The following is a 13429-nucleotide window of genomic DNA, read 5'->3' on the forward strand; positions in this document are numbered from 1 at the left end:
TGCTGAAAATCGCCCAATAATAGGGACGCTATGCTTTAAACAAAGTGTTAACTACTGTGATGGCCCCCTGGGGCCTTTGCCAGGATTGTGGATTGTGTGCCTACTGTAACTGTCTTGCAGGGTGCTGATTGGTGCTGATAGGTAATCAGGGGAAGGGGAGACACCTGGCCACTGTCTCCCACAGAGTATAAAAAACCTGCCCTTCCTCATTATAACATCCGTTTCGACGTGGGGTACACCCTAGCATGGTCACACAGAGCGCATTTGTGGTTCACTTAAGTTTGCATTATTTATATGTAAATAAAATCACTCCTTTTTTAGTTAAAACTCTCTCTCTCGTTTCCCCTTTATTTGTTGTGGCTTAGAGCCGGGCCATAACACCACACAAACCCTGGTGAGGGGGCCAACACTCAGCGAAAATTGCTGATCTACAAGCTATCACAAAGGATCAGTTTATGTGCAATTTCCTGCATGCACATAATGTGTGTGTACGTCAGTGTGTGTGCATGTGTGTTACTTATCTCTATCTCCATCACATATCAGATTTGGATTGTGAAATGTTGAGTAATCGGCCAAAAAAAAAACCCTAGGAGAGACATGTCCTGTCCTGACATATCTTTCTAGATAAGTAACCCCCAGACACCCACATAATGTAGGTGAACTGAATATTCAGGAGTGGCTTATACTGTAGCTGCTGCATGAGGACAAAGAATCCCAGATGCTTTTTGGTGAAGAGGCCAAACACACTTACTCTACTGACAGCTGCCGTCATGTCTAAGATCATCTGCGTGACCCTTCTCCTCATCATTCTAACTGACATCTTCTGTCACAACACAGGTAGGTGGGCCCTTAGCACACTTCGAAGGGAGTAGCAACTTATATTATTTGAAAAGTAGTTTTCATTGAAGGTGGTAGAAGAAGCTGTACGTCTTATGGCTACAGATCATCTTTATAATACATTTTATGCCTTGTGTTTGCCTACATCATTTGTCACAGTTACTGATTGACTTGAATAGAAGAACGCTCGCCCCAAAACACAGAATCCCAGATGCAACATTCGGCACGGCGTCTCGCTCGCTCGGCGGTGCCTCTCGTGGCTCAAGTCCGCTTCGTTTTAACATTTTTTTTGCCTAACTTAATATTATGGGTTGGGTTGTCTGGTCTCACCAAGCGGGCAGAGTGGTCCGCCTCACTGGGGACGAGCGTTCCACGCCAAGTGGGGCGAATGGTCCCCCGCTGGGGGCGAGCGTTCCGCAGGAAAGAAATGAGGCAAGTGTGTTTTTGGCCGAGCGTTCCGGGCGGTTACCATTGACGGGAGGCATGCGTTAATCCGACAGACCTTTTCTCCGACTATGTGGCATCCGCGTGCGGTTAGGGTGCGGGTTTGGTTCGGGTTTACTGTTTAATGTCGGAGCACTGCGCTGTCGGAGGAATGCGCTGTCGGACTAACGTATTGCACCCACCATTGACTTAGTCCATCAAAGTACGCCACGACACCTCTCCCAGGTGTTCCATTATCTTTCCTCTGTCAATAGGTACATTTGGGTTTCACTGTAAATGTATGAAGTGGTTAATAGATAATGCATTACACCTTTGTGTCAATGATTTGTTGGAATTTGTCTTTTTTCCCATCGTTTAAACAGTCCCCGGACTGCAAGTAACCAAAGGTCATCTCCGTAAGTGCCGGTGCAAAGGTGAGAGCTGCTTCAGCTGCAGAATTTAATGTGGTCTGAGCCGTATTATAATAATTCCCTGAATAAGGAGAAAAACATGAACACAATCTAAACTAAGCTGTATGAGTGGGTGACAAATAAAACCCTCTTGAACCTTGAATCCCCCATTACTCTGTTTCTTTCAGTGTCTCCCAGTGGAAGGCTCAAATGCAGATCACCGCTGTTTCCCCAGACCCCTGGAGAGAGGCAGCGCCTGATCAAATGCTTCTGCTCCAAAACAAACGAGCACAGTAAGTGAGCCGAAACTATGTATAGTTCTACATTTGATTAGATATGTCACACTTAAAATTGGATGTAGCCTATGTTTAATACATTTAACATAGGCATTTAATTGTCTGCCTGTGTGTCTGTTTTGTATGACTTTGGGGGAGAAATTATATTGTCTCTGTTGGGTGGAAACCTCATATGTCCAAAACTGTGACTTTTCAGAATTCAAATTCAAATACAGCAAAAATAGCAGATCGCTTCACGCCGCGTTTCGAGCTTGTGGATCTGCTACTTTTGATACTTTTGTGTGACACGGTAGTATGATCAAGTAAAAAAAACAAAACACAGTTAGAATAAGGAGATAGGATTCTGTCCGACAGCAACGATATGATGTATTGTCTTCATGAGCTATTTTCTGTGTGTTTGTATTTCTGCAGAATTCAAGGAGTTCCAGCCGGTGTGCAGACGTTGGCGTCTCGGCAGTCACACCGTTCCCCTCACGTTTGTTTGAAAGCTCCATGCACTGGACAGAGAGCAAAGTCTTTGTATTACTGTGGCTATTTTCAGTAAAGGTAGATAGGGTCGATTTATTACAGATGATTTACCTGCATTTATCTCTTTGTATTCAGTTTGAATGTATTTTTTGTTCCTTTGTTCTGCATCAGTGCTTTCAAATTTGAATGTACAGCGTAGGCACAGCATTGTCTCCAACTTTAAATTGTTGTCTTTACAGTAGTTCCCAATCTTTTAAGCTTGAGACCCAAAAGAGAAATTTGATGTCTCTCCGGGACCTAAACTATAGTGAAAATAGCTGATCTACAAGCTCACAACACACGTTGTGAGCTTGTAGATCTGCTTACTTTCACTTACTTCTGAAAGTTTTCTTATTTTTTCTTATTTTCTTATTCAAGCAGTGACACATACCAAGCTTATAATTCAAACAGTCCAAATACACACTTACTGTATTTGTGCTGAATTCATAGATAGCTAATGACTGACTTTGTTGCCTGTCATTAATTAATAATGTAGTCTACCTTCAGTTCCTGTAAAATGATGCCACTGTGGATGTAATAATATTATGTTGAGTTTAGTTAGGGTTCAATTAGCTGGTGGGGATGGGGCGGGGGGGGGGGGGGGGGGGGGGATCCATGCCTCTGCTTTTGAAATCGCCCCGTCTGGTTGTTATCTTTTATGGCTGGTGGGGATATGCTTTATCCCTGCTTCTGTTCAGGCTGAATTATTAATACAATAATTAATACATACTGTCTGATCATGTTTGATATTTACAGAATGTTTGATTATATCACAATTTAACAATTTAATTAAAAATGATACATAAACCACATTAAACCTGGGGTCACTATTTTTAGAAATCTTGTTTTTCTCCGAACATAAAATAAAAAGCGTAATTACATAAGGAAGGAATCACATTGCCACACCCTGTGAACATGTAGATCAGCTATTTTTGAGATTCGTCGAATGAAGAACAACTCCCCCCTCTTTCTGTCTTTTTTTTTAACATGGCCCCTATGGAAGATGAGAACAGCAGGGATGGATTGCTTCACCTCACTGGCCTGATCTATATCTCATTTATTATGAGGGCCGTGGGAAAACACAAGATACCATCACAGCAAAGCTGCAAGGATGATAATGTCCTCTCCTGATCCCCTTACACTTGTTTCCAATCTATCTATCAATCGATCAATCAATCAAACAAACAAACAAATCAGTCAAAGCAGATTTAGCTTGTTTGTCTCATTTTATACTTTTTGTTTCATTATGTGTGTGTGTGTGTGTGTGTGTGTGTGTGTGTGTGTGTGTGTGTGTGTGTGTGTGTGCGTGTGTGTGTGTGTGTGTGTATGTGTAGGTAGATAGACAGACAGACAGACAGACAGTGAGAGAGAGAGAGAGAGAGAGAGAGAGAGAGATGGAGAGAAATAAATTCATGAGAAATGAAATAATACAATGTAAAATAGTGCACAACTAAATATAGGGCCTACAACCACGCCACAATTTCAGTGCAAACGATTCAACACAATACAAACAATAACAAGTTAGGGAATGTGTAAATGCAGCGTGTGCGAGTGTTGCTTTCTTGTGTGTATGTATATGTGTGTGCGCTGTGTGTGTGTGTGTGTGTGTGTGTGTGTGTGTGTGTGTGTGTGTGTGTGTGTGTGTGTGTGTGTGTGTTCATGGGGGTCGGTGAGGGGTGATACAGGGTGGTTGGGTTACAGTTCAACCCGTTTGGATAGCATCTCTGTTTTGGGTGAAGGCATAGTGCAGGGCTGGGGCCGCTGGGCTAAACAGCAAACAATGATTAAGGTACAGTACTGTATGCTGTAATTCTCCCATGAAAAACTACTAGGTGTTCTTCTATGCTAATAGCAGCCTACATTAACATCTATATAAACATATTATATATAAGCATCAGTTAGTTAGTGATTGTATTTGTCCCTGTGGAGACATTTGGGTCTATAAATGCACCACAGTGGAGATGGACAGTAATATTAAAAAACACATATATAATTCAATTTAGTTTTTGGTCATTAACACAGTATTATCAGTGGGAAGGAGTGTGTATTCTGCATCATCCAACCTGATGAAAACACAGTAACACATGGCCACAATTGCAAATAAGTATTTGTTCTTAATTTGTTCTGGCTGGTTAAATACAGGTTTAAAAAAGAGGAAACGGTAATGTTAATACTTACCCAGATATGAAATATAAAGCAAAATAATGTAATTTATTTTGCGATATTAAACATTGAATGAGGTCTAATTGACCCTATATTTAATCCTATTTTCCAATTCCTTCCTATTATCTTTGAGGTCAGTTTGACTCCAGGCTGTTTTAGCTGTACAAAACATATCCGAATAGCAACATGTTTTGGTTGTTTTGGATGATATTGAGGGCTCTAAGACATGCAATTTTATAATCTTCAAAAACGTACTCTGATTCAGGGCCCTAACCTAATCATAGCAGTAGTAGTTCACACAACATGGAGGAGAGTGTAACACACATGATATGGAATGGACTACACAACTGAGTGGTGCAGAATACCTGCACATTATCTCCCACTGACATTAGAGTGACAAGTGGTTCTGGCCAATTAGCAGTCAATCAGGTCAGGCTGACCTACAAAGGCAGCCAGTTACTCACACCTGCAGTCCTGCACTAATCAAACCAATCCCCATCAAGATAGAGTCAGTTCAGCTGTTGAGGTTGAAGCCACTGCTGCACAGAGCAGACAGCACAGAACACAGAGAGAAGTTGAGATTTAGAAGAATATAAATATATGCAAACCACAGAGAAGCAAGGTAACTCACCCGTTGTTATAATTTCATTTGAAGAGTAACAATTTCATTTGAAGAGTAACAAATAAGTTAAGATTACTTTGGTTTTAATGTGTGGTATTGTTTGACTTCTAGAACCCAATTGTGGATTCACTGGGGCAGCCATTGCATTTCATGTTTGTGCCCAGCCTGTTTCACAGAATCGGTGAGACTGTTCATTCTTTTAATTTAAGGGATGATGTTTTTTGCAATTTGAGTTAATGGTGAACACATTCTAATGTAATAGTTTAAAATGGAGTTTGTTTTCAAGTGTTGATTACAAAATGTATGTAATCCATTTTGCATTGCATTTGACAAGAGTGTATTGAATTCATTCATGTATTAAAGTACATTTGTTTGGTTAAAAAGTATGTACAAAGATTTAAAAATGCACAGTGTTGCATATAGTATGCACAGAGTGTTGCAAACAGTATTTCATTTATTGTTTAATTTAAAAAGTTTCATGTAATGTTATTTCATGGTTAAAAACTGAATAGAAAACAGACCGTAGATACAATGATACTGATTGGATTTCTCTGACCCTGTCTGGTGACAGGTCAGGTTTTTTGTTGGATTGGATCTTTTCCAGTGACCGTTCCAATTCATGGCGAGCTAACCCACCCAGGATCTAGAGAGTGATTGACAGCGAGCACTGGACAGTTCTACTGCACTCTACTGTGTGGTAGGCCTACTTCTGCAGACTCCCCCACTCTCAGCTGCAGTACTCCCAATTCCCCCTCTCTCCTCCTCTCCCACACACACACACACACACACACACACACACACACACACACACACACACACACACACACACACACACACACACACACACACACACACACAATTCCCCTGGAACTTGGAACTCACATTCGTACCCCCGTACGTATTGGAACTCACCTGGAACTCTGACACGTATACTGATACCTACCCTCCTGGTTTATCCTTGGAATTCTGACCCCTTAACACATATACTGAAACTTACCATACCTCCTTAAATTGGGAATTGTGACTGAGTGGAAATAATTACTTTATTTAAAGGGTGGATGTTTATGAGGGGCCGTTTAGGCCAAAAATAATGAAACACTTTCACACACGCTAACGAGACAGTCTTATACTTACTACTGAAATGCTTATACATTCAATTTTGAGACACTTTCACACACGCTGATGAGACACTCTTACATATACTACTGAAATGATATACGTTCAATATTGAAACACTTGCACACTCACTACTGAAACACTCTCACATACATACATACTTTGTAAATCGATGCACGTTCATATATGAAACTTTATACATACTCATCTGAACACTTACGCATACATATGAGAAACACATACACATACATATATACTTCTGTGTCATATACACATGCATATGAAATGCTTGCACGCATACAAGTTAAACATTTATACATTTATATCTGAAACACTCACACATACACGTATGAAAAGGCTGCATGCATATTGCTGAACACTTGTACATTTACAACTGAATTTCTTGTATATTATTACAAACTAAAATGAAAACTTTAGTTGCATGTGCAAGCCTTTCACATGTATTCATACGAGTAATTTCAGTAGTATGTATAAATAAATTCAATAATATACATACACATAATTTCAGTGATATGTATAAGTGAGTTCGGTATAATGTATAAAAGAGTTTCACATGTATTCATACAAGTGATTTCAGTAGTATGTATAAATGATTTCAATAACATACATACACATAATTTCATTATAATGTATACAAGAGTTTTACATGTATTCATACAAGTGATTTCAGTAGTATGTATAAATGATTTCAATAGTATATATACATAATTTCAATAGCATGTATAGATCATTTCACTATTATGTATACAATAATTTCACATGTACGCATACAAGAAATCTCAGTAGCATACGGAAGTGGTTTCAAGGTGACCCTTGTGACCCCAGTAGTACAGCAGCTTAATGGCAAATTACAAAAGAATCGTTCCCTTTGTGATGCAAGCATGTAATTTGGCACAGATACTCTCTAAGGGCCACTCTTATGGAAAAGGGCGCTCGCCACTAAAAAATCCAAGATGGCGCCCATTCTTTTCAAGATGGCCGCTACCTTAGCAGAGAAGATAGTGATATAATCTTTCAGGTTGTGATACAAGGATGAAATTTGGCACACATACTCTGTAAGGGTCACTCTTATGGAAAAAGGCGCTGGCCGATCAAAAATCCAAGATGGCGACCATTTTTTCCAAGATGGCCACCACCTTAGCGAAGCAGTAGTGATATAATCTTTCAGGTTATGATACAAGGATGAAATTTGGCACACATACTCTGTAAGGGTCACTCTTATGGAAAAAGGGGCTGGCCACTAAAAATCCAAGATGGCAACCATTTTTGAAGATGGCTGCCACCTTAGTGGAGCATATAGTGATATAATCTTTCAGGTTGTGATACAAGGATGAAATTTGGCACACATACCCTATAAGGGCAACTCCTATGGAAAAAGGGGCTGGCCACAAAAAAATCCAAGATGGCAACCATTTTTTAAGATGGCTGCCACCTTAGCGGAGCAGGTAGTGATATAATCGTTCAGGTGCCTCTGTGGATGGAATCAAATGCGTTTTTTAAAGTCTCTGAGGCATAGTACAGCAGTCAGGTTATCCTTCTTCACCTCCTCTATCAATCTCCTTAGGGCCAAGATCTGGGTTACGTACTTCTCCCCTCCAGAAAGCCATTTTGGTTCTCTCTCAGGTGAGGGTCGATGGCCTGCCGAATCCTGTTTAGTATCATTCTGTTGTACACCTTTGCGGTGATACATGTCAGGCTGATGCCTCTGTAGTTGTCAGGCTTTGAGAGGTCTCCAACTGTAGGCACTGGGATGATGTTGGAGAGAGACCATATTTCAGGCTGGTTGTTGTGCAGTAGAGCAAAACACCAACACACCTAGCACCTAGCCCGATCATTCATCCAGTGCCATTTAAGTCCCATGTGATCTATACACCTTCCGGATAAGTATAGATACAAGTTATGAATAGCCCCGCTTACCCTTGGCTCGGCTCTTCCGTGCTGGCACACCCTGTCAATTCAGGCACGGGTATCTAACTACATCTACTAACTATTACTAGCTAATTGACCAGAGCTGTTAGACAGCATTTGGGACACTGATAAGCTATACTATTACTACAGTATTAGTAAAACTAGCATTTGGGACACTGATAAGCTATACTATTACTACAGTATTAGTAAAACTAGCATTTGGGACACTGATAAGCTATACTATTACTACAGTACTAGTAAAACTAGATTAGCTGACATTGAGTTACACAGCAGTGATGCCACAATTGTGCCCTGGTTGCTCAATGACATTCACTCTATTATAATAAGCTATATACTGTAAGACAGTGGTACAACTCCTGGAAGTCACCTTGACTGGCGGCCATGTTGATTTTTTGGGGTGGTCAGCTCTCCTTTTCATAAGAGTGGACCTTGAAGAGTATTTGTGCCAAGTTTCATCCTTGTATCACAACCTAAAAGATTATATCACTATCTGCTCCGGTAAGGTGGCAGCCATCTTAAAAATGGTTGCCATATTGGATTTTTAAGTGGCCAGCGTCTTTTTCCATAAGAGTGGCCCTTACAAAGTATGTGTAACAAATTTTATCCTTGTATCGCAACCTGAAAGATTATATCACTATCTGCTCTGCTAAGGTGGCAGCCATCTTAAAAAATGGTTGCCATCTTGGATTTTTAGTGGCCAGCCCCTTTTTCCATAAGAGTGGCCCTTACAGAGTATGTGTGCCAAATGTCATCCTTGTATCACAACCTGAAAGATTATATCACTACTGCTCCGCTAAGGTGGCAGCCATCTTAAAAAATGGTTGCCATCCTGGATTTTTGATCAGCCACTGCTTTTTTTCCATAAGAGTGGCCCTTACAAAGTATTTGTGCCAAATTTCATTCTTGTATCACAACCTGAAAGATTATATCACTATCTGCTCAGCTAAAGTGTCTTGAAAAAAATGGTCGCCATCTTGAATTTTTGAGTGGCCAGCGCCTTTTTCCATAAGAGTGGCTCTTATAGAGTATGTGTGCCAAATTTCATCCTTGTATCATAACCTGAAAGATTATATCACTACCTGCTCCGCTAAGCTGGTGGCCATCTTGAAAAAAATCGTCGCCATCTTGGATTTTTGATCGGCCAGTTACTTTTTCCATAAGAGTGACCCTTACAAAGTATGTTTGCCAAATTTCATCCTTGTATCACAACCTGAAAGATTATATCACTATCTTCTCTGCTAAGGTAGCGGCCATCTTGAAAAGAATGGGCGCCATCTTGGATTTTTTAGTGGCGAGCGCCCTTTTCCATAAGAGTGGCCCTTAGAGAGTATCTGTGCCAAATTACATGCTTGCATCACAAAGGGAACGATTCTTTTGTAATTTTCCATTAAGCTGCTGTACTACTGGGGTCACAAGGGTCACCTTGAAACCACTTCCGTATGCTACTGAGATTTCTTGTATGCGTACATGTGAAATTATTGTATACATAATAGTGAAATGATCTATACATGCTATTGAAATTATGTATATATACTATCGAAATCATTTATACATACTACTGAAATCACTTGTATGAATACATGTAAAACTCTTGTATACATTATAATGAAATTATGTGTATGTATGTTATTGAAATCATTTATACATACTACTGAAATCACTTGTATGAATACATGTGAAACTCTTTTATACATTATACCGAACTCACTTATACATATCACTGAAATTATGTGTATGTATATTATTGAATTTATTTATACATACTACTGAAATTACTCGTATGAATACATGTGAAAGGCTTGCACATGCAACTAAAGTTTTCATTTTAGTTTGTAATAATATACAAGAAATTCAGTTGTAAATGTACAAGTGTTCAGCAATATGCATGCAGCCTTTTCATATGTGTATGTGTGAGTGTTTCAGATATAAATGTATAAATGTTTAACTTTTATGCGTGCAAGCATTTCATATGCATGTGTATATGACACAGAAGTATATATGTATGTGTATTTGTTTCTCATATGTATGCGTAAGTGTTCAGATGAGTATGTATAAAGTTTCATATATGAACGTGCATCGATTTACAAAGTATGTATGTATGTGAGAGTGTTTCAGTAGTGAGTGTGCAAGTGTTTCAATATTGAACGTATATCATTTCAGTAGTATATGTAAGAGTGTCTCATCAGCGTGTGTGAAAGTGTCTCAAAATTGAATGTATAAGCATTTCAGTAGTAAGTATAAGACTGTCTCGTTAGCGTGTGTGAAAGTGTTTCATTATTTTTGGCCTAAACGGCCCCTCATAGATGTTTATGGTTGTATGACACAATTGTCCTATTTTGATTTCTGTTAGTTGATTGAACTGGAACAGAACAAGCTTGAATTTGATGTTGACAACTGAAGGTTCAGGTTAGAAGGGTGCACCCAAATTAGAGAGACACAGTGATATGTGAAGTGGCCAAGCAATTGCCACAGTGTTTGGTACCAAAAGTATTTGTATTTCCCCATTGTTGATGTTTACATGTTTGTTTCTTTTATGTTTATCATTTTTCTATATAAATAGCCGGCAATCAGTTAACATTTTGTGTGTCTTAAGTCCTTTAAGTATTCCCCACAGCTCCAGCAGTCGAACCTACACTAAACCTACTAGCCCAGATTACACTATAGTGCCTTGGGTACTATAAATTATAACTAGAAGTGTCACTCACCGACTAGTGGCACAAGTGAGCACTACATTTGGCGAGCTAGCCAGGAGCTGTGTTAGATGCTTAATTGTCAGACTTATTTGGTTATCACTGATCTATAACTGTTTACATTCAAAATCTGGTATCTGAACAAAAGTCAGGCAACATGGAAATTGTAATGAAAGAATCGATCAAAATCCCCAACTCTGTAATAGTTAGTGGACTAACAGGCACATCTGCTGATGATGAAGTCGATACTTATCTTCAGAAATATGGTGAAATTAATCGACTCATCCCCATTGATGACAAAAAATCTGATTTTCACCAACACTGTATAGCAGAGTTCAAAAGTGGCACTGCCATGGAAACATTAGAGCCCTTGCTGCCGCTTAAGCTTAATAGTTCCACTCTTGCAAATACTGGTTACGAAATACAGAGTTTGGCAACTGTTTATACGCTAAATGCCCGTGTTAATGCTACCAAAACATACATGGACGAGCTGTGTGCAATTGCCAGCCTGAGTGGAAATTCTCTGGCGCAAATGCTAAAAGAAGAACTGGAGAGTCTTACGTTGTCTTTCACTCCTCCCCCTCCCCCCTCTTCCTCTGATCAGAGGCAATTCATCTCCACAGAACAACCAGTACCAGTTGATCCATTGTCTTCTCAAAGTTCACTCCCTTCTAATCCTCCAGTCCTTGAATCCCCTCATTATGCAGCAACTAAAAACCTGACGACTCAATGTCAGCTACATCAGCTGCGGCTCAGGGCAGATTACCGCCCACAATTGATTTAAATCCACCCAACGTGCAACGAGTGGTGGTCGAACATGTCGTTCGCAGTAGTGAAACCTCATCACACTTCACTGCAAGTAGACTTCGAGCATTTTCAGGGAAAAACCCTCGACCCAACAATGAAGCAGATTATGACACCTGGCGTGCAAGCGTTAAAGTCCTTATGAAAGATCCTAACGTTTCTGACTTGCAGTGCACACACCGCATACTCGACAGTCTCCTTCCACCTGCTGCGGAGTTAATCAAGCATCTAGGGCCTCAGGCTCAACCCTCTGCCTATCTTGAACTACTTGACTCTGCCTATGGAACGGTGGAAGATGGTGATGAACTCTACGCAAGGTTCATGACTAAACCATTTCTCTTATTGTCTCCGCCAGGCCGAAAGGCATGGCGAGAGAGTATGTTTTCCACCCCGTCCGTCCGTCCGTCCGTGTGTGTCCGTCCGTCCGTCCGTCCGTCCTGTCTGTGTGTTACCAGCTAATCTCTGGCACCGTTGGCCCGTTCGCTCCCAAACTGTGCACACACACTCCCTGGATGCCAATTCAGAACCTCTGCCCCAATTTTTTCACATGGGCCTGTTATAGCGCCACCAGGAGGCCGATTTGTGCAAAACACATTTTTTTACACTACCCCTACAGATTTTATCCAAACTTCATGCAAATCGGTACACAGTATCTCTATAGTCATAGTCATGTGATCAACACGGATCTGTCCGATTTCCCATATTCCATCCTCATTGCCTATGGTTGGCTTCCAAAGTTTACAGGATTGGTCCGTTTTGAACAAAAAGCCTCAAACTATGCACGCAGCTTGCGATTTCCGTGGAATTTCACACGCACATTCCCACTAGGCCGAGGAAGAGATGCCACCCTTTTCACATTGGCCTGTTATAGCGCCACGAGCAGGTCTAATTTAGCAAAACACATTTTTGGAACAAAATGCCTCAAATCATGAATGCATTGTCTGATTGCCGTGAAAGACCTAAGAATAAATGGCACCCTTTTCACATAAGCCTATTATTGCGCCACCAGAAGGCCAGAATAACGTACCTGACCTGGCAGAGACCTGTGCTCCGAGGAGCACTTTTTCTAGTTGCTGTATGCTTTCCTTATGCTCTAACTTAATTGAAAATGACATATAAGCAAAGGTTTTCTGCCAGTGAGGCCGAACATAAAGTACCTGACACATACACTTGAGAGAGACAGACAGACAGACAGACACTTCTCCTAAACCCAGTGTACTGTAGCTTGCTGAAAACAACTGATTGATTGAATATTTTATTAGACAGAAATGTAAAACAGCAAGAGTACAGTCAAAAACTTTGTCTAAAAGGATAACACCAAAAAGGTCTTTGCGGTCTTGTTTCCTTTGGGTTCCTATATTTTAAAGCTAATAACACTACATGCATTAGATGCATAGTCAGCATTATTTTTAGCATCACTGCCTGGTGTTGAGGTCAACCTAAAAGCAGATAACAATCCTGTTCAGACCTCAGAAGAACGTTTACTGTAAGCAGAATGTCAGCATATTAGCTGACTCAGTAGAGCAGACAGTGACTCTCTGTCTAAGACAAGTAAGCACTAACAGTATTTAGAACTCAGGGACAGTTACTGTAGATGTGTGTCGTTGGTGT

The 13429-nt window shown here is 40.3% G+C and overlaps 1 protein-coding gene across 1 annotated transcript; it reads left to right on the top strand.

Annotated features, from left to right (window-relative positions):
- Nucleotides 1–666: 666 nt before the first annotated feature.
- Nucleotides 667–3290, top strand: LOC311035001 (uncharacterized protein). The gene is made up of 4 exons (XM_084043056.1): nucleotides 667–837; nucleotides 1644–1694; nucleotides 1859–1963; nucleotides 2378–3290. The coding sequence occupies exons 1-4, from the start codon at nucleotides 699–701 to the stop codon at nucleotides 2449–2451; spliced, it is 369 nt and encodes a 122-aa protein (XP_083899182.1). The 5' UTR covers nucleotides 667–698; the 3' UTR covers nucleotides 2452–3290.
- The last annotated feature ends 10139 nt before the right edge of the window (nucleotides 3291–13429 follow it).

Source organism: Gymnoscopelus microlampas (assembly GCF_963454915.1).
Source record: "Gymnoscopelus microlampas genome assembly, chromosome: 19".
Classification (NCBI taxonomy): domain Eukaryota; kingdom Metazoa; phylum Chordata; class Actinopteri; order Myctophiformes; family Myctophidae; genus Gymnoscopelus; species Gymnoscopelus microlampas.

Bases quoted from the DNA above. Each gene is read 5' to 3' on its own strand.
- LOC311035001 (XM_084043056.1), top strand. From the start codon at position 699: ATGAGGACAAAGAATCCCAGATGCTTTTTGGTGAAGAGGCCAAACACA. The intron at 1,695-1,858 runs GTGAGAGCTGCT...TGTTTCTTTCAG, and splicing joins CCGTAAGTGCCGGTGCAAAG to TGTCTCCCAGTGGAAGGCTC. The intron at 1,964-2,377 runs GTAAGTGAGCCG...GTATTTCTGCAG, and splicing joins CTCCAAAACAAACGAGCACA to AATTCAAGGAGTTCCAGCCG.